The sequence below is a fragment of the Myxine glutinosa genome, chromosome 13 (genome assembly GCF_964187855.1).
Source record: "Myxine glutinosa chromosome 13, kmMyxGlut1.1, whole genome shotgun sequence".
Lineage (NCBI taxonomy): Eukaryota > Metazoa > Chordata > Myxini > Myxiniformes > Myxinidae > Myxine > Myxine glutinosa.
In genome coordinates, this window is record NC_136273.1 from 19,430,169 (window position 1) to 19,450,208 (window position 20,040).

At 43.0% G+C, this 20,040-nt stretch overlaps 1 protein-coding gene across 2 annotated transcripts in view; it reads right to left on the reverse strand.

Moving 5' to 3' along the window:
- Positions 1-15,079, reverse strand: part of LOC137438671 (tripartite motif-containing protein 54-like) — a 36,149-nt gene extending 21,070 nt beyond the window's left edge. The window contains exons 1-3 of one of the 2 annotated variants that reach the window (XM_068133911.2): positions 14,527-15,079; positions 11,707-11,876; positions 10,158-10,323 (exon numbers count right to left, since the gene is read on the reverse strand). In XM_068133911.2, coding sequence (XP_067990012.1) covers positions 10,158-10,323; positions 11,707-11,876; positions 14,527-14,691 — 501 coding nt within the window. In that variant the 5' untranslated portion in view covers positions 14,692-15,079. The remainder of the gene's footprint in view (positions 1-10,157; positions 10,324-11,706; positions 11,877-14,526) is intronic. The other variant, XM_078767132.1, reaches the window with a different exon arrangement.
- Between the last annotated feature and the right edge of the window lie 4,961 nt (positions 15,080-20,040).

Below are 20,040 nucleotides of genomic sequence, written 5' to 3' on the forward strand. Positions count from 1 at the left end.
TATATATATATACACAATATATAAAAATTTGATGACAATATCTCAAATGGTAAAAAAAAAAGGTTAAAGCCTGCACAGACACAAACACACAGACACACACAGACACGCAGACAGACACACAGAAGTGATTATAAAACCCAGTTTCCTGCAGGCTAACAAAAGTATATATACAGTAAATATATATATATATATATATATATATATATATATATATATATATATATATATATATATATATATATATATATTGATACAGTTTTGAGATTTGTACATATGACATCATGAAAGGTTAAAGGTTTGCCCCCCATAGTTGGTCCACAAGCAACACGTAGGCCCACTTAGAGTATTAGTTATGTCATAGTATGTGTAAGAGTAGGCCATTTCCCCTCGTAATATCTGCGTTGTGTAAAGAAATGAACTCAGGTCCTTTCATTTTGCGGCCACCCTCCAATTCCATCTATGGGCAAACTCGATCCCGCGCCCCATTTTGGCTGATCCCTCCGTGTGTTACGCTTTGGCTGCCAGCAGCATTCGCTGCCCTTGGTTTGCTCGAAACTAGTCGGGTAACACGAGGTAGGCCTAGGAAGAGGGAGGAGCACGAGGGTCGAGGAGGGCCGGCGTCAAGCAGCACGTCAGAGGCGGTGACGGCAAGGGCCATCAGCCAACCGGGGCTCTGTGGGCATGGCGTGATAGGGCATGGTAAGGGCGCGCCTGGAACGTTCCAGAGAGTTTGCTGGGCAGGGCTATATAAGCCTTGGCACAAAGCCCTTGAACAGGACTTGCTACCAGAGGACTGGTATTGAAAGGACTCGGAGCACTCATATGAAAAGGACTCAGAGGACCGGCGTGCACACGACAGTATCGAGAGGACTTGGTCGAGGAATTGAAGGAATTGAAAAGCGCATTGTTAGCGCCTATTGAACTATTACATACGCAGCCACGCGATTGATTAACAGTCAGAGCCCAGCCCTACCGTTCGCCCCGTAATTATCCCGTGTGCACCAACGACACGCGGAGAGCTCCTGCCGTCTCTATTTCATCTACTTCGTGGTGCGAGCTGCGGACCGGAGGGAGAGCTGCCCAGATGCCATCCCTGGATGTGCTGACCTGTTCATCTGCAAACCCCGTGTGAGTGTGTCTGAGTGTGAACGGGCCCGTTTGTCCAGGGAATAAATTAAGACTGTGATTAAGGCTGCACTGTCTCTTCTTCTGCTGATCATTGTACATCGTGTAAATAAATCTTGTTATTCCTTTTCTTCCAATTCGACCGTTTCTGTGATTTCCATCATTGGGTAAGCGTGGCACGATTACGAACCGCTTGGATCGGGGTCTAGTCATTGATAACGGCTTGGGTCACGGGTTCGCTACCGCTCAGCGTATCCACAAACACCCGTGATTCATGCAGGGCTTATTTCCTCGTTTCTGGGCAGTGCGATTAATTAGGTAATAGCGAATTCTTAGTCCTAAAACCCTATTTCGCGCTGTCCGGGAAGGACATCATAGGTCCCGGGTCCCGTCGGTCAGTCAAAGACAAGGGGTCTAATCCGTAAGGGGAATAGGCCGGCACTGAGATCCGCAACAATATATATATATATATATATATATATATATATATATATATATATATATATATATATATATATATATATATATATATCTTCTCCTGGAGGTGGGTTCAGTGCTACCAAAAGGAGACCCAGAGCAACTATTACACTGGGTCGTTTAGCTCTGCCATCTTAGTGGTGGGGTGTGCAGCAATTTTTAAGTTGATCATCTTCACAAAACACACTGGATCTTTCACGTCCAGCAACAGACCGAGTTGCCTGACCTGCGTGAGAATCCCGGCTTAGCTGTAATATGTCATTCTGGTGTTTCGCTTTCAGAGGGAGGCATCAATGTGTGCGCTGTCCCTCGGGATGGATGCAAATTGGACGTCTCATCTGCGAACATTAGCTGGTGGACTGTAAAGATCCCACAGTGCGTTATACGAGTATCGCTGGCATCCTGTACAAATGACGAATTCATTGCTCTGACCTACAGGGGGCACTGCATCAGTGGCACGATCACGCTCCAAGCAAGTGATGCAAACCAGAAGCCGTGTGCTGCACACTAAAAGATTAAATGATGATAGTTAGGTCAGAAATCGAACCCAGACCTGACAACTCAGAAGCACTACCAGTGAACCATGTCCAATCCAGGCTAAATTTGCACATCACATGACCTGACAATTTGCCTAAAAGTACGATGAAAATGTAAGAGTTCCGTCTATCGGGCACTGCTGCCAATGAACGGTAGTTTAAATATAGAGGAATATGGTGAAATCACAGGCACCTTTGAGCAGTCCGAGAGTTTAGTGTTAACCACGGTGGAGCCTCCAGCACCATAAAGAGCAGACAACATTAAATTTACACCCTCACTGCAATCTCACAGGCACTCCGCTAAAAATAAGGTGAGAATGTATATTTGACACGTTTTTCCGATACACACTTTATTATAACATCTGATTTGCAAATAATTATTTGTTAGTTAATGTTAATCTATCTATAATTCCAGTAATCTCTGTGTGTTTGTTTGTACGTTTGTACGTTTGTACGTTTGTACGTTTGTTTGTTTGTCTGTGACCGCTGTTTCTCGACAACCACGGGTCCGATATACTTTTAACTTGCCAGGTATATTGCTGGGGACCCGAGGATGTGCCTTTTCAAGGTTTGAAATTAATCGGACAAGTACTTACCGAGCTATGGCGATTTAGCCGTTCGCCGTTCGCTTTGGCGTTGCGAATGGACCAAACCATTGCATGTAAATAGAGGGGGGGGGGGTTCTGTGGTCGTTGCGAATGGACCAAACCATTCATGTAAATAGAGGGGGGGGGGGGGGGTTCTGTGGTCGTTACTGCCACGTGGTTTCAAAGTTTTTTTTTGTTGTTGTTGTTTGCACGCATGTTTTTTTGCACCCACGTACGGGCACGCCCTAGGATGTTTACACACACACACCCCTACACAAATTTTTTTTTTTTTTTTTTTTGGCAAGGAACGGGCACCCACGTACGGGCACGTCCTAGCTTATATATAGTACGGGCATGCCCTAGTGTTAGTTAATGTCAGAAAAAAAACTATCGTTAATGATCGTATATTACACGCTCCGAAGAATGTTTCTCAGAGCGAGATACAATAATCCTGAAACGGTAAATTTTTTATGCTTCAAACATATTGGAAAAAAATTCGTAATCATATATGAGTATTTATATATATATATATATTTATTTATTTATATATATATATATATATATATTTATTTATTTATATATATTTATTTATATAGATTTATATATATATATATATACAACAACAACAACAACAACAACATGCATTTTAAGGCCATGTTCCCTGCTAGAGCGGAGGTTAGCCTTGCGGTCCCCATGACAATCTTCTCCATTTTGCCCTATTTTCTGCATCTCTCCTTGTTAACCCCCTTGCCCGCATTTCTTCTTCCACCATCTTTAGCCAAGTCTTTCTCGGTCTTCCCCATCCTCTACTTCCTTCTACATTAACTTCCATCACTCTTCTCAACCAGTCACTTTCATCCTTCCTCAATACATGACCAAACCATCTCAACCTGTTCCTCTTCACAGCATCAATCACAGGCAATATTCCCATCATCTTTCGCAATTCATCATTTGTCTTCCTCTCTCTCAACGATACTCCGCACATCCATCGAACCATTCGCATTTCCACCCTTTCCAGCCTTCGTTGCTGCTCTACGTTCATTACCCATGTCTCGCTCCCATAAATCATAACACTTCTCACACATGCAGCATACACCTTTCCCTTCAACTTCAGCGACACTCTCCTCCTCATCAGCACGCCACTCAGTTCCCGAAACTTCGTCCATGCACATCTCACTCGAGCAACCGTTGCCGAGTCTGATCCACCTTCTCCATTCAGCATGTCTCCGAGGTAGCAAAATGTTTTCACACCTTCCAGCTTCACGCCGTCTCCAAGATCCAACTCAACATTTCCTCCATCTGCAGCTCCCTCTGTGCACACCTTACATTTGAATGTAGCTGCCACACTGGTTAATGACCCTCTCAGACCACTACATTTTTGATGAACCCACTCAGCACACATTGTACATTGAATGGAGTTCACTCCGACACCCTTCCTGCACACAGCACACGGCCACTTCCCAGTTCTTTCCACCTCACCACATGCTTTACCACTTGCCATCACCTTTGTCTTTCCGATATTCACCTTCAGACCTTTTGTCTCCATACATTCCTTCCACTTGTTCATCTTTTCCTTCAGTCCATCCATACTTTCCGCAATCAACACCAGATCATCTGCATACAACAACTCCCATGGTAAACCCTCCTTTACGGTCTGAGCCAGCACCTCCATCACAGCTACAAATAGTAGTGGACTTAGTACCGACCCCTGATGCACTCCCACCTTCACCTCAAACTCACCACTGTTCCCATCCTTCGTCCTTACAGCTGTGCGCGCTCTTTTGTACATTGCCATCACTACTCTGATCAACCATTCCTCCACTCCTAACTTCCTCAATACCCATGTCAATACTTTGCGTGGAACCCTATCGAATGCTTTCTCCAGATCAACAAACCCAAAAAACAACTTCTTCCTCTTATCCATGTACTTCTCCTGCAACTGCCTCACAATGAAAAGCGCATCTGTCGTTCCTCTTCCTGGCATAAATCCAAACTGCATTTCGTCGATCTTCACTTTCTTCCTTATCCTCCTCTCCAACACCCTTTCCAATACCTTCATTCCATGCTCCAATAACTTTATCGCTCGGTACGAGCCACACTCCAGAGGGTCACCTTTCCCTTTGTATCGAGGGACGAGGGTACTCAGTTCCCAATCCACTGGAATGCGGCCTTCTTTCACCACCAGATTACAGATCTCTGTCATTCTCTTCACACCCCAACTTCCTGCTGCCTTCAACATATCTCCCACAACTCCCGTCGGCCCTCCCGCTTTTCCTCGCATATTTATATATATATATATATATATATATATATACACACACACACACACACACACACACACACACACACACACACACACACACACACACACACACACACACACACACACACATGCGATCGAACAATACATTTGGCATTTCTGGATATTTTGCATTTTGTTCCCGAAGGTCACCCAACCAAAATTTTGACCTTTTTTTTTTTTTTTTTCAAAACCACTTTTTGTACATATTTCACGGATCAAATCCATATTCCTAATTTATGATGGCAATTGTTGCAGAATAAAGTAAGGTTGCAATTATTTAATAAAATTTTGTAACCAAGACTTGTCAAAACTGATCTTCAGTGCTCCAAGTACCCCAATGTGGTTTGTGGCCTTAAAGGGTAAGGTCTTAAAGGGTTCAGCCGCAAACCTGATCGAAATTGGCAGTTTGGCATTTGGCCAGAATGGCGACATACATAGCTCGCTCTATATATAAATAGTGTGTGATGGTTACAACGTCTGCAAGATACAATCCGAGACGCTAGAGCCAGTCGACCTTGCCAAAAGGAACAAATAAAAACGATAGGCGATATTTCCATGCTCCGTAGATCCAAGGAAATATGGTGTCGTTATAATAGAATATATGGCGTAGAGGGACGCTCACTCACCTCTAAGCTGTCTCGCCTCTGTTTGAATGTGGAACCAGCTATAAACTGCCATCCTGGTGTTTCACAGGCAGGATGATCCACACCAATGTTTGTGCCATCCCTCTGGTGGACGTTAAACTGTGCGGCCTATCTGCCGACGTTAGTTAGTGGACCTTAAAGATCCCCCTAAGGTGTTCTTCCTGAAGAGTAGGTGAGATATCTATCGCCTGCACTCTGAACAAATTACTAATTCCTGCGCTAATTACTACTGGGAAGGAAATGGCAAACCACTTGCGATGGAAACTGCTTGGGCGGCACCGACGCTTTGGAAGAGTGTGGGACATCAAAATCACAAATTCATTCACATTTCTGACATAGATGTGTGTTGGCCAATTGTAATGTGAGGTTAATCAGCCAACAGAAATACTGTGTGTTTTACGAACTTCATTCCCTGTGATGTTCCATGCGACATAAAGGACCAATCATTCCCACTGTCTTTGTCCTCCTCCCATGGGTGCATTACCAAGGTTTATCCATTATCCTGCGTTAAAGCCACAGTGTCCTCTGTGAGACGTGAACCTGCAGTATTTCTCCAATGTGCCTCCAATATCCACCTCCTAACACGGCTCAAGGTTGCAGACAAGATGCCGACATCGTCCCACGACGGAGTTGGCCAGTTTGGCCTTGGAACATCACAGACAATGAAGTTCATCTTACTATAATTCACCAAATGTCTGTCTGTCTGTCTGTCCGTCTGTTCCCAGGTACCGCAAAAACGGCTGAACTGATCGCAACGAAATTTTGGGTGAGTAATCCTGGGACCTCCTGGAGTAAAATAAGCCATATTGTTTTTCCAATTTTTTTTCCAATTTTCCATTTTTTCCAAACATGATGGAATAATATTTACCGATATGAACAGTGATGCGGCTTTTATTGAAATTCTACAAATACTGTTTAGATTTTGATGATTTGCGTGTGATGTGATTTAACGGATGTTTATATAAATCGTTTAAAATAAAAAAGCCTTCAATTTCTGATATTTTGCCTTTTCATTTGGGCCTCCCAATTGAAGCCCCGCCCCTAGGACAGGTACCGTTGCTAGTAATCATAATGTACCCCTTTACTAGCTGTGGAGCACTGGTAATATAAGGTTGTCATTGGCCAATTACAATTGGCTTGGCATCACAAAGTCTGATAACACAGCTCTGTGATTGGTCGACTGACTTGGCCTACCCACCACTTGGTGTTTGTCTGGGGGTAAGTGATTCAGAGAGTTCACTCTGGATAAAGGTTAGGGGAGGCACGGTTGTTCTCTCTCGCTGGTCAAAATGTTACTGAATTTCCTAATAAACATAGTCATGTGAAAAAGTAAGTACACCCCATGTAAAGTTTTGACTTTTTCAACATATTTCAACATACAGCTATTTGATCTTCATTTCAACAATATTGATAGATAAAGGTGATACAATATAACAAATATCATGAAACATTTACATTTTGTAGTCCATTGTATAATTTAAATAAACATAAATGCAAATTTCGCATGTGGAAAAAGGAAGTACAGTGATCCCTCGTTTATCGCGGGGGTTACGTTCCAGAACCCCCCGCGATAGACGAAAATCCGCGAAGTAGCGACCATATTTTTATTTTATTATTTATATATATTTTAAAGCTTTATGACCCTCCCCACACTCTTATTAACCTTTCCCATACTCTTATAAACACTTCCTATACTCTTAAACACTTTTTACACTCTTAAACATACGTAATTTTAACAACATATAAAATTCTAATGGGTACTCACCATTGAAGATACTGTAGCTACCCATGGGTTCCCCAAGCAAGACCAGCATCAGAATCTCCTTGCTCCAGCCGGTGACGTCACCGGCGGGGATCCCCGGCGCGAGAGTGGCTGGTCACGTGACCGCTAAAGCGTGCCGCGCTTTGCGGGTATAATCAGCTACACCTGTTGATCACGTGACCACCGAAGCACGCCACGCTTGAGAGGCGTGGCTTTCGGTTTCTGGTTGTGCTTTATAATGCAGCCCGATAAACGGGCTTTTCAGTGTTCCCGAGTTGGTTTTGAGAATAAATATCTTCTCGGACGAGTTTGTGTCTTGCCCGTCATTTCGTCCGTATCAAGCAAGAGCCCCGGCTCTTCAATACTACAACTTGCGTGATGAAGATGATGATGAATTAGCTGTGCAGTACTGATGACGATGAAGGTGATGACGATGATGAATGTACTGCACAGCCAGAAAGAGCATTACAGTTACCCATTACGTGGGTAACGAGCGCAAGTGGAAGCTGCCGCATCTGCGTTTTCCATACGCACGACTCTTTGTCTACCCTTCTACTGTACACTATGTACAGTATTTTATTTCTTGTAATATGTTTTAAATACTGTATTTTTCTTATTTCTTTACGTTTTTTTATTTTTTAGGCTAGAAAATGCTTATTTTACCACAAAAATATTTAAAATAATAGTATATAAAAATACATTTATACCGAAAAATCCCGCGATATAGCGAAAAATCCGCGATATAATTTTACATATACTAGCGAGAAAAACCCGCGATGTACCGAAGCCGCGAAAAGTGAACCGCGATATAGCGAGGGATGACTGTACACCCTTGGCTCCAATAGGTGGTATTGCCCCCTTTGGCAGAAACAACCTCAAGCAGGCGTTTCTTATAACTCTCTACCAGTCTCTGACATCGACTGGGAGAAATTTTTGTCCACTCCTCCATGCAGAATTCTTTCAGCTGTGCGATGTTTGAGGGGTTTCTTGCATGCACAGCTCGTTTCAAATCCCCCCACAACATCTCGATGGGATTTAGATCCGGGCTTTGACTTGGCCATTCCAGAACCCTCCATTTCTTTCTTTTCAGCCATTCCTTGGTGGATTTACTGGTATGTTTGTGGTCATTGTCATGTTGCAAGGTCCACCTTCGGCTGAGCTTCAACTTTCCGACAGATGGCTTCACATTATCCTCAAGCACCCTCTGCTACAATGAAGAATTCATCGTGGATTCTATGATGGTGAGCTGCCCAGGCCCTGATGCAGCAAAGCTGCCCCAAACCATAATATTTCCACCACCATGCTTTACAGTTGGTATCAGGTTCTTGTGGTCAAATGCTGTCTTTGGTTTTCGCTAAACATGTCTTCTGGTACTGTGGCCAAATAGCTCTACCTTTGACTCATCTGTCCACAGCACATTGTTCCAGAAGTGCTGGTCTTTGCCCAGGTGTTCATTGGCAAACTTTAGTCTTGCCCTGATGTTCTTTCTGGACAGCAAAGGTTTCCTCCTGGCACACCTCCCATGTAGATCAAATTTGTGCAGCCTCTTTCTAATGGTAGACTCGTGCACTTTGACATCAACAATGGCAAGAGCTACCTGTAGGTCCCGTGATGACATTCTGGGGTTCTTAGAGACTTCTTTCAGCATCTTGCGGTCTGCTCTTGGGCTGAACTTGCTGGGGCGGTCTGGCCTGAACAAGTTGGCAGTTGTTTGGAATCTTCTCCACTTGTAGATGATCTTCCGGACAGTCGAATGATTGATTTCAAATTGTTTGGAGATCTTATTGAATCCATTCCCAGACTCGTAGGCATTTATAACATTCTTTCTGAAGGCCTCAGAGAGCTCTTTTGCATAGGCATGGTGACGCCGCACACTTCAACAACAAAGAGCAAACCAAACTAAATGTCTGAGGTTTAAATAAGACAGGTTCCTCCAAGATCCTCTCTAACGATGTTCTAATCATTTGCACCGGAGCTGGTGAACCTGATTCAAATTTTAGGTATTTGAAGTAGTGATAAATGTAGGGGTGTACTTACTTTTTCCACATGCGAAATTTGCATTTATGTTTATTTAAATTATACAATGGACTACAAAATGTAAATGTTTCATGATATTTGTTATATTATATCACCTTTATCTATCAATATTGTTGAAATGAAGATCAAATAGCTGTATGTTGAAATATGTTGAAAAAGTCAAACTTTACATGGGTTGTACTTACTTTTTCATGTGACTGTACATATGCATATACATATACTCTGTTACAGGGCATCTGTGCTGCCAAAGCAGTTTCATGGAAAGGTTTATACCATATGGTTTGCCATTGCCCTCACAGTAGGGGCAGGAATGTTGAAAATTGTTCAGGGTGCCAGTGATAGTTCCCCTACTCTTTCTGAAGGACCGTGAGATCTTTAACGCCGACCAACTAATGCGGACTGACAGGACGACCAGTTCAACATCCATCCGAGGAACGGAACACACATTGATGAATTACCCTACATGTCAAACACTGATGTCTATATGTATACTGATGTTATACACAGTGTTTGTCCCCTACATGTGATGTATGTACAGGCTCCTCCATTATTCCCACTCCCCAATTATTATTATTATTATCATTATTATTAATATTATTACTATTATAAACAAGAATGGTTCGCAGTTCTTTTCCGTTTATCCACTAGTTATATAGTCATCGACCCCACTCGGGGGCAACGCGTCACCTTTTGTCCAGTGTAGATGTTGCTGAGGGGTTCCACCTGACAATCCTTATGTTCACCAAACACTTTGCAGAGAGAGCACGTGGGCACACGACACGTGACGCAATAAATATTGATCTTCTCTTCTCCATGTTCTGGGCACATCGGCTGATCCAGTTTTTTGATCGGCCTGTGAGCACGTGTTTACAAAAGGGGTCTATTATGGTTGTATCATAGCATCAAAAGTAGTCTTCAATCTAAGGGGATTATATACATGATATTATGTTCACCAGCAACGGTACCTGCCCTACGGGCGGGGCTTCAATTGGGAGGCCCAAATGAAAAGGGAAAATATCAGAAATTGAAGGCTTTTTTTTATTTTAAACGATTTATATAAACATCCGTTAAATCACATCACACGCAAATCATCAAAATCTAAACAGTATTTGTAGAATTTCAATAAAAGCCACATCACTGTTTATATCGGTAAATATTATTCCATTGTCTTTGGAAAAACTGGAAAAATTGGAAATAAATTGGAAAACAATATAGCCTATTTTACTCCAGGGGGTTTGAAAAAACTGGAAAATTAAAAAAATTGGAAAAACAATATAGCCTATTTTATTCCAGGGGATTTTGAAAAACTGGGAAATTGGAAAAATTGGAAAAACAATATAGCCTATTTTACTCCAGGGGGTTTGGAAAAACTGGGAAATTGGAAAAATTGGAAAAACAATATAGCCTATTTTACTCCAGGGGGGTTGGAAAAACTGGAAAATTGGAAAAATTGGGAAAAAAGTGGAAAAACAATATAGCCTATTTTACTCCAGGGGGTTTGGAAAAACTGGAAAATTGGAAAAATTGGGGAAAAAAGTGGAAAAACAATATAGCCTATTTTACTCCAGGAGGTTTGGAAAAATTGGGAAAAAAGTGGGAAAACAATATAGCCTATTTTACTCCCGGGGGTTTGGAAAAACTGGAAAATTGAAAAAATTGGAAAAAAGTGGAAAAACAATATAGCCTATTTTACTCCAGGGGGTTTGGAAAAACTGGAAAATTGAAAAAATTGGGAAAAAAGTGGAAAAACAATATAGCCTATTTTACTCCAGGAGGTCCCAGGATTACCCACCCAAAATTTCGTTGCGATCGGTTCAGCCGTTTTTGCGGTACCTGGGAACGGACGGACGGACGGACAGACATTTGGTGAATTCTAGTAAGATGATTGTTGTTGTTTTTTTTTTTTTTTTTGTGTACCAAGTCGAGGCTCATTTAAGAGCTAAGAATATATTGATCAATAAAGAGCGTCGGTTCTACCAAAGCAGTTTATAGCTGGGTCGGGATTCGAACCTAGGCTAGGTAGTTCAGAGTCAAGTCCGTGTTTCATGCCCAAGCATGAATTCTGCCATGTTTGCGTATGTAATAAATAGATGATCCCCAACATGATACTGTACAAATGATGTGAAATGTATCCGAAATTACCCCATTTGTGATGAAAACGTCAGGATTCCAAAATCGCCCCGGCACACATTTTAACCTTTATGACTTGTAGGTATGAATACCCAATGGCCCTCACCTCAACGCTTCCTCCTTGTATAGATCGATGATGTTTTCCACCAGCAGGTTGCGCTGCAGACCGTACACGCCGTGCCTGTCCAGCACGACTTCGTGACGACACGAGGGGCAGCGGAATCGACCCCCGGAGGGCAGCATTCCTGAACGGCTCGTGTAGTATGGGTTTGAAGCCTGCGCGGGTGGTCATGGGGTGGAATTTCAGGGATGAATGAGTCCGATGGACCTTCAGGAACCAACATCATGGACAACAACTCCAAAGGTACAATTCACAGTTGGGGTTTAGGATGCACACAATAGGATGCACACAAAATTACCATTATGGCATTTACACACAAAGGATAGGTAAACACAGAAGGTCACTTGGCCCATTATGCCTGTGCCACATTAGCACCTCTGAAACTCGATCAAAAACATGGCAACAGTGGTGTTGGGTGGGGGGCGGGGCAGGGGGTGGGGAAGTGGGGAAGTGGGGGGAGAAGGGGTACAAGGAGAAGGTTGGAAACCAGGAGGGGATTTAAATGGGGAGGTTGAGATAGAGGACACCACTTTTCACAACACCACAAATCATAACATAATGGAACTATGGTGTGTATGTGTATATGTGTGTGTATGTGTATATGTGTGTGTTTGTACATGTGTGCATATGTGTGTGTGTGTGTGTGTGTGTGTGTGTGTGTGTACATGTATATGTGTGTGTACATGTATATGTGTGTGTGTGTGTGTGTGTGTGTGTGTGTGTGTGTGTGTATGTGTGTGTGTCTGTGTATACGTGTATGTGTGTATGTGTGTATGTGTGTATGTGTGTGCATGTATGTATATGTATGTGTGTATATGTATATGTATGTATGTGTATGTATGTGTGTATATGCATGTATGTATGTATATATGTGTATGTATGTGTGTGTCTGTATGTGTGTGTATGTATGTGTATATATATATGTGTGTGTGTGTGTGTGTGCGTGTGTGTGTGTGTGTGTGTGTGTGTGTGTGTGTGTGTGTGTATATATGTGTGTGTGTGTGTGTGTGTGTGTATATATATATATATGTGTGTGTGTGTGTGTGTGTGTGTGTGTGTGTGTGTGTGTATGTCTAAGTGTGTGTGCATGCATGTATATGTATGTGTGTATATGTATATGCATGTATGTGTGTATATGCATGTATGTGTGTAGATATATGTATGTGTTTATGTATATGTATGTGTGTATATGTATGTGTGTGTATGTATATGTATGTGTGTATGTATATGTATGTGTGTGTGTATATGTATGTGTGTGTATGTATATGTATGTGTGTATATGTATGTGTGTGTATGTATATGTATGTGTGTATGTATATGTATGTGTGTAGCCAAAACTCCAGGGATTTTATTTTTCATCAATCAAAATGAGTACATCACTTTTTTGGGATACTTTAGCTGGAATTCAATTGTAAAGATATATATGTGAACACAAAATAATTTAATTTGAAACTAATTTCCTCCACCACCAAAGGTGCATGGAGGTTATGTTTTCACCCATGTCTGTCTGTCTGTCTGTTTGTTTGTCTGTATGTCCATTTGTGAACAAGACACCTCAAAAAGTTGTGGACGGATGATTTTGATTAAATGTGATTCTGTATTGTGATTTCCTGGTCTACTCTGGGATACAAAACGTAAACTGTTCACCTGGCGGAGGTCCGCTCTCTACTGAGTGCCGTTTTAGTTTCTTACACCCACAGATCACCATGTTCAATGCTGGTGTACCCCACACTACTGCCTATCTCCCCCCTACCTCTTCCTCTTCTTCTTCCTCTTCTTCTTCTTCTTCTTCTTGTATATGACGCACGTGGCTGTCGGTTGCACGATTTGCTGGGGGCGCTGATGCAGTGCCCCCTGTAGGTTATAGCAGGAATTCGACGTCCCACAACTAGTACTAGATCTCCTATGTACATCATGTAAAAGTTGTGGTCCGAGTCGATTTATTGTTCCTCCGCTGATATCAAGTGCACGAGTAAAGTGTTAAACCTAAAATGTTCGACCTTCATGTAACAGACATTTCTCCGAACACTTTAGGGGCAAAATGCCTCGAAGGAGGAATATTGCGGAAAGGAAATTCCAAGTGTTAAGTTATCGCTGTGACCCGCCTGGTATTCCATGCAAATCTAGATTGTCCACCATGCTATTTTGGTTGTGGGTGGTGGGTAGGGCCGCTCCAGACGAACGCGACATCCATGGCTTGTTGGAAATTCCAGAACATTCGATGCTGTGCCCTAGCAGCCATCCTATCCTTTTTGGTCGCACGACCTAATACATTTATGTACTTTTATGTAAATACATAAATTTATGTAAATATGTAAATTTATGTAAATTATGTAATTTGATTTATGTAAATACATAAATAAATTTTGATATGCAACACGTGATCGTACGTGGCAAAGCGGGAAACTTTACAAAACACCGAGTACTTGCTGTACGTTGAAGTTGCCATGTTTATTTATTACGTACGCAAAGTGGGGATTTATCCCGATCTTCCCGTTTGTCTTGGAAAATCTCCTATTCCCAACTAGCACTTCGGCCCCAATTATTCCCAAGTTCTCGTGGGGTCGGTGGAGGAAGCTTTTGGCTCAAATCTTTCACGAACCGGCTGGCCAGGCTTGACGAGCGACCAAGTAGTTAAATAGGGTGGGAATTTGGAACCTGTTCATTGTGCCGGGGATAGCTCGCCTACCTTTCCTCATTTACATATTCTCAACCTTACTTCCTCTGGAGTCTGGGAATGTCAAAAAACATTTACACAACGTGGATGAAGTCCTCCATTAGATCATAGATGTCAACTTTCCTTACCTCGAAGATGTCGCTCGCACATTTCCGGCACAGGTTGTGCTGGCAAGGTAAGATGACCACGGGCTTGGTGAAGATCTCCAAACAAATGGGACACAGTAATTGCTTCTCGAGCGTCTCCAGCTGATCGGTGCTCCCAAGCATCGACCTCATCTGGCTCGTGGACATGATGTCCGTCCTCTTGCACCTGCGGTCGACCTTGAGCTTGAGGTCACGCCAGAAAGTCTCGAAAGATCGAGCAACTTTTGTCCGTTCGTTCCTTGGGTTTTTGCACCTTGAGCCGGTCTCTGCTGCTGCTTCTTGCGATCTGGTGATGCTCGCTTCGTCCTCTAAACCCACCGGGCTGGTCGCTCCAAATTTAAGCTCTTCGTCACGTGGGTCACGTGGGTCACGTACTCGCCTTTCTCAGAGCCTCGTGGATGAGATCGGAGGAGCAGCTGCTTGTACTCGTCATGCCGGAGCTCTTGTCCAAAGCACGGTCTCCGTGCACGAATCACGTGGTTGTCACGCTCTCTGTGCGAAAACCGGTGCGAGCTGTAAACAAACATCTGCTGATGGACACTTGGTCTCTGCAAACAAACAACCGCTTCGGCTGTCGGGACAAGCACGCACACCTGCTCACCGGTGTTTACCTGCTTGATGGTGGTTATACCTGCTCGCCGTCGCAGGTGCTTTTAGCCGGTGTCCGTTTTTGCGCGACATTGGTGTCCATGAAGGAGAAACAATTAATTGATTGTAACCTATGATATATATATATATATAGTTGTTGGTGCAAGTTCGTGTCCCGTTTTTTTCTACCACTCCGTCACTTGTATAAAGGTCAAAGTGCACGACCTCGTTACCGGCTGCAGAATGAATCTGAGTGATCACGTGACTCGTTTCGTTCACACCATGTCCACGGTGGTGTAAACAAAACTTGAACCGACCACGTGTCTTTTGTGGGATGTGGGGGTCGTTTTTGGACCCGAGCGATTACCGTGCATTCACCTTGAGCAAAAGGGGAAAGAAAAGAACGGAAATCGAGCTTGCCACCCCCCCAGGACAGCCCTAGGGGGTTCATGGACCCTTGGTCGTGAACGAGTGCGTGACCGCTGATCATTTCCCCAAAGAATTATGATCATCGCATCACAAGGTTTGTGTTTATTAGTTTGAGTGTTGGATTATCGGGAAGGGGTCAAGCTGGGGCGGTGTGGGGTGGACAGCAAGACAGACAGATTTTTTATAAAGGTTGATCCGGCAGACTTTTGGCGAAGGTAACATGAAGGTAATAATAACTTTTGGCGAAGGTAATAATATTAGCTCTCACACGAGCCTCGATCTTGTATCCCAAAAAAAAAAAAAAAAAAAAATTAAAGAAAGAACATTTGTTTACTTTAATTCGAGTCTTCGGGTCATAGTTCATCTGACATTTAAACCCCATATTGAGTAACATTTCCATTTTAATGACTCGTCATATGGGTCCATCTAGAGTCCCTGAGGGACTATAGGTCCATCCAAGTCGCTAAGCATCTAATAAAACAGAAAAGCGGGGTTAAGCCATTGGTATGTCTGTCTGCGTCTGTATGTCTGTCTACAAACGGCGGTTTATCATCGAGGATCAACTTACTTTCAATTGAATGTTATATTTTGAATACGAATCGGAAAACAAACCCGTAGTTTACCTCTGAATTAGCCCCGATCGTGGATGCTCAGAGAGGAGTTAGATACTTTTTGTTTACTCTGTCTACCTGTCTGGCAGTCAGACAAAATTAAAATTCATTCCAAATTGGAAACTTATTATTTTTAAAGACGTCATAAAGGACACAAACAACAGGCACGAAGAACTAATGTAACGAGTTGGAAAGGGTGGTGTATAAGACACTGCATCAATGGCGGTATAGACTTCTGGAATGTTTTTCCTACATTTTTGGGGATTTGTTTTTGTTTTTGTATACAGAATCGAGGTTCGTGTAAGAGCTAACACATTGAACATGAAATCATGCACAGACATATAAAACATACAATGAAGGGAGCGGGAGAGAAGAGAGGGAGAGAGAGGGAAGCACAAAAGCACAACAACAGTAGAGAACAGGGGTGTCGGTAGATCTGTGGAAGGGGGAGGGCTGGGGGACGAGGGAGGGGTACATGGTATAAAGCAAATGAACACAACTAGGAATTTAGGGAAATAAGTTGGGGATTTAAAGAGGCGAATTTGGGGTGTTTTAACGGGGGTAGAAAAGATCAAGGTTTTGAATGGGGGAAGATAGGAGATGGTGGTGAACAACTGTTTTAAAGACCTGGAGGGATGAGAGGGATTGAAGAGATTGAGGGAGTTTGTTCCAGAGGTGGGAGAAAAGAGGAATGAAAGAGTGAAGGTGAGCAGAAAGTCTTGATTTTGGCAGTTTAACCAGAAGAGGGTTGCAGGCAGATCTTGTGCGCCCTGTAGGAATGTTTGGGTGACAGAGCCCAGAGAGAGCTGGGGGGGGAAAGGCCGGAGAGGAGTCGGTAGAAGACAGAAAGACCACCAACCTGCCTACGGTGAGAGAGAGAAAGACCCTCACAATCAGCTTCATCGCGGGAGATGCCAATGATCCTGAACGCTTTGGTTTCAACAGCGTGAAGACGAGCTAGGTGTGAGGCAGGAGCACCAGCCCAGAGGGGAGAGCAGCATTCCATTGAGCTGCGGATGAGAGCCTTGTATATGGTGAGGAGCTCAGGTGTGCCAAGGATGAAAGCCTTGTACACGGTGAGGAGCTCAGGTGTGCCAAGGATGAAAGCCTTGTACATGGTGAGGAGCTCAGGTGTGCCAAGGATTAAAGCCTTGTACATGGTGAGGAGCTCAGGTGTGCCAAGGATGAAAGCCTTGTATGTGGTGAGGAGCTCAGGTGTGCCAAGGATGAAAGCCTTGTACATGGTGAGGAGCTCAGGTGTGCCAAGGATGAAAGCCTTGTACATGGTGAGGAGCTCAGGTGTGCCAAGGATGAAAGCCTTGTACATGGTGAGGAGCTCAGGTGTGCCAAGGATGAAAGCCTTGTACATGGTGAGGAGCTCAGGTGTGTCAAGGATGAAAGCCTTGTACATGGTGAGGAGCTCAGGTGTGCCAAGGATGAAAGCCTTGTACATGGTGAGGAGCTCAGGTGTGCCAAGGAAGGACTTCGCACGACGGAGGATGCCCAGTCGGCGACTGGCTTTGGAGGCCAGATTTGAAATGTGGTTTTCCCAGGAAAGATCATGGCAGATAATGAGACCCAAAAGCTTGAGTGATAGAACTTCTTGGAGAGGATTATTCAGAAAGTAGATGGGAGGGTTTTCCAGTCGGTCTTTTCAGAGAGACATCGTAAGAGTGTGAGATTTGTCAGGATTAAAAGACATGTTCCACTTGTTTGCCCAGTCTGTGATTTGTCCAGGTCTGCAGAGAGTGAGGAGGCTGCAGACTGCCGATCTGAGGGATGAGGAATGGAGCAGCAGATAGTGGAGTCATCAGCAAAGAGATAGAGAGGATTTTCAAGAGAGTCGGAGAGATCATTGATGAAGACCAGAAAAAGCACAGGGCCCAGAACACTGCCTTGGGGAACTCCAGCCAACTCAACATTTAAAATATTTACGTTATTTCAATTGGATTATACACGTGAACACTAAAACACAAATAGACTTTTCGCACTTTCATAAAGCTTCCGTGTGGCAGTACTTTAACAAAATATTACGCCATTTTACGTCATCACGACCAATCTAATTTCCTACTTGCAGAACCCGCCCATGGGCTTGTTTCTGAAGACTGCATGGGGTACGGTGTTCTATAAGCTCATCTTTTATGCAATATTTGTATTAAAGGTGAACACCCACGAGCTACGTCAGCGCGGCCAACGGTGGCATTCCCGTTGGGTCAACCTCAAGTTTTGTCATCGGTTGGATGTTGTCCTGTTGTCCCATCGTCGGTAACTTGCGTATGACAGACGGTGACGATGCCAGCCCATGCCCAATGCTGTTCCAACATAGCTGTGCCAGCTCCAGTTCCAGTTAAATATAACATTCATTAATCACCACTTCAATCATATATTTCGAGTATCTACAGGGAATCACTGAATGATTGCTACTCCCGCCAGGGAGTAATGCATTCGATCGCGTTCGTCCGTGTGTGTGTGTGTGTGTGTGTGTGTGTGTGTGTGTGTGTGTGTGTGTGTGTGTGTGTTCGTGTGTTTGTGAACAAGATATCTGGAAAACTTCTGAACGGATTTGGATGAAGGTTGATGGGATTATTGCCCTTGGGATAAGGAAGAATTGATTAGTTTTTGGTGAAGCTCAGGATATTATTCCGGATCCAGGAATTTTTTGAAGGATTTTTTTCCATTGGAAGATAGGGCTCATTTTTTAAAACATTATCTTCTATATATTCTATATTTAACATTGTGATATGAAAATAGTTTTCATATTTGTTGTAAATGTAGTTTAAACTCGTGGTTATGCGTTAGAGCGGTGTATTTTATTAGCAGCGTCGTCTTCAAGGTTCTTTTTTTTCCTTCTAATAAAGACATATTCTGTCATTTTAAAACCACCAAAGTGTGTATTCGGTTTCCCCGTTTCATAAAATGTATCGTTTGATACGTATAATGCTTTAAAACTTTTTTTTTTAAACTTCAGTCGATATCAACCTTTACCTCAGCGAATGTCAATCGCGGTGTCAGTATTTGATGAACTTATAAAGACTTAGCTGAGTTGTAAGTGTGACCAGCATGTGCACGGGATTCTTCCCAGAAGAATGAGTGGTCGCATTATCTTGTACGACTTAAAATGAGCGAGTTTTATTTTGCCGTTTGGGCCAGTTTTACATGTTGTAAAACATGTAAACATACATGTTGTATCCCTAAGGAATGAAACGAACCTTTTCCTGGCTTACAATTTTATTTGAAGTCACACGTGCCTCAAAATACACTCACTTATTTGGAATTGAACGCTGAATCCGAAAATGTAAGTGAAATTGCCTTGTTTTTTTTTAACATTATCTTCTATATATTCTAAATATATATCTGTGCAGTGTCTGTCTTGTCTTGTGTTGTCTTGTGTTGTGTTGTCACTGAACTACTCCCTCAAACCTTTGTGAAATCGTAATATTCCAACTTGACCCACGGCGGGAGGATGCGCTCTACTGAGTGGTGTTCTAGTTTTTTTTGTAATAATAGAACCGGAATTCACAGAATCATCAAGGTCAAAGTTCATCTGACATTTTCTAGTAATATTGAGTTTTTAAATCTCAAACATATCTATATTGATTCCCTTATCGAATACATTTTATTTTCCATCACACTTCAAGCTTCATTTCCATAACATGGTCAAGCGATGAGTATTCTCGGGATACACTTAGACAAAATATTTGGCCATTTTACGCCATCTTGACCAATCGCATTTGCTGCTCGTGCTCTCAGCGTTGCGGAATATTGCGATTCAGACAAAATTGTGACTCGTCGGAAATGTAGATAATGCACGGAAACACAGAGCGAGGCTTTTGAACATGCGTCCCATGTCCTTTTTCGCAAGACTGCA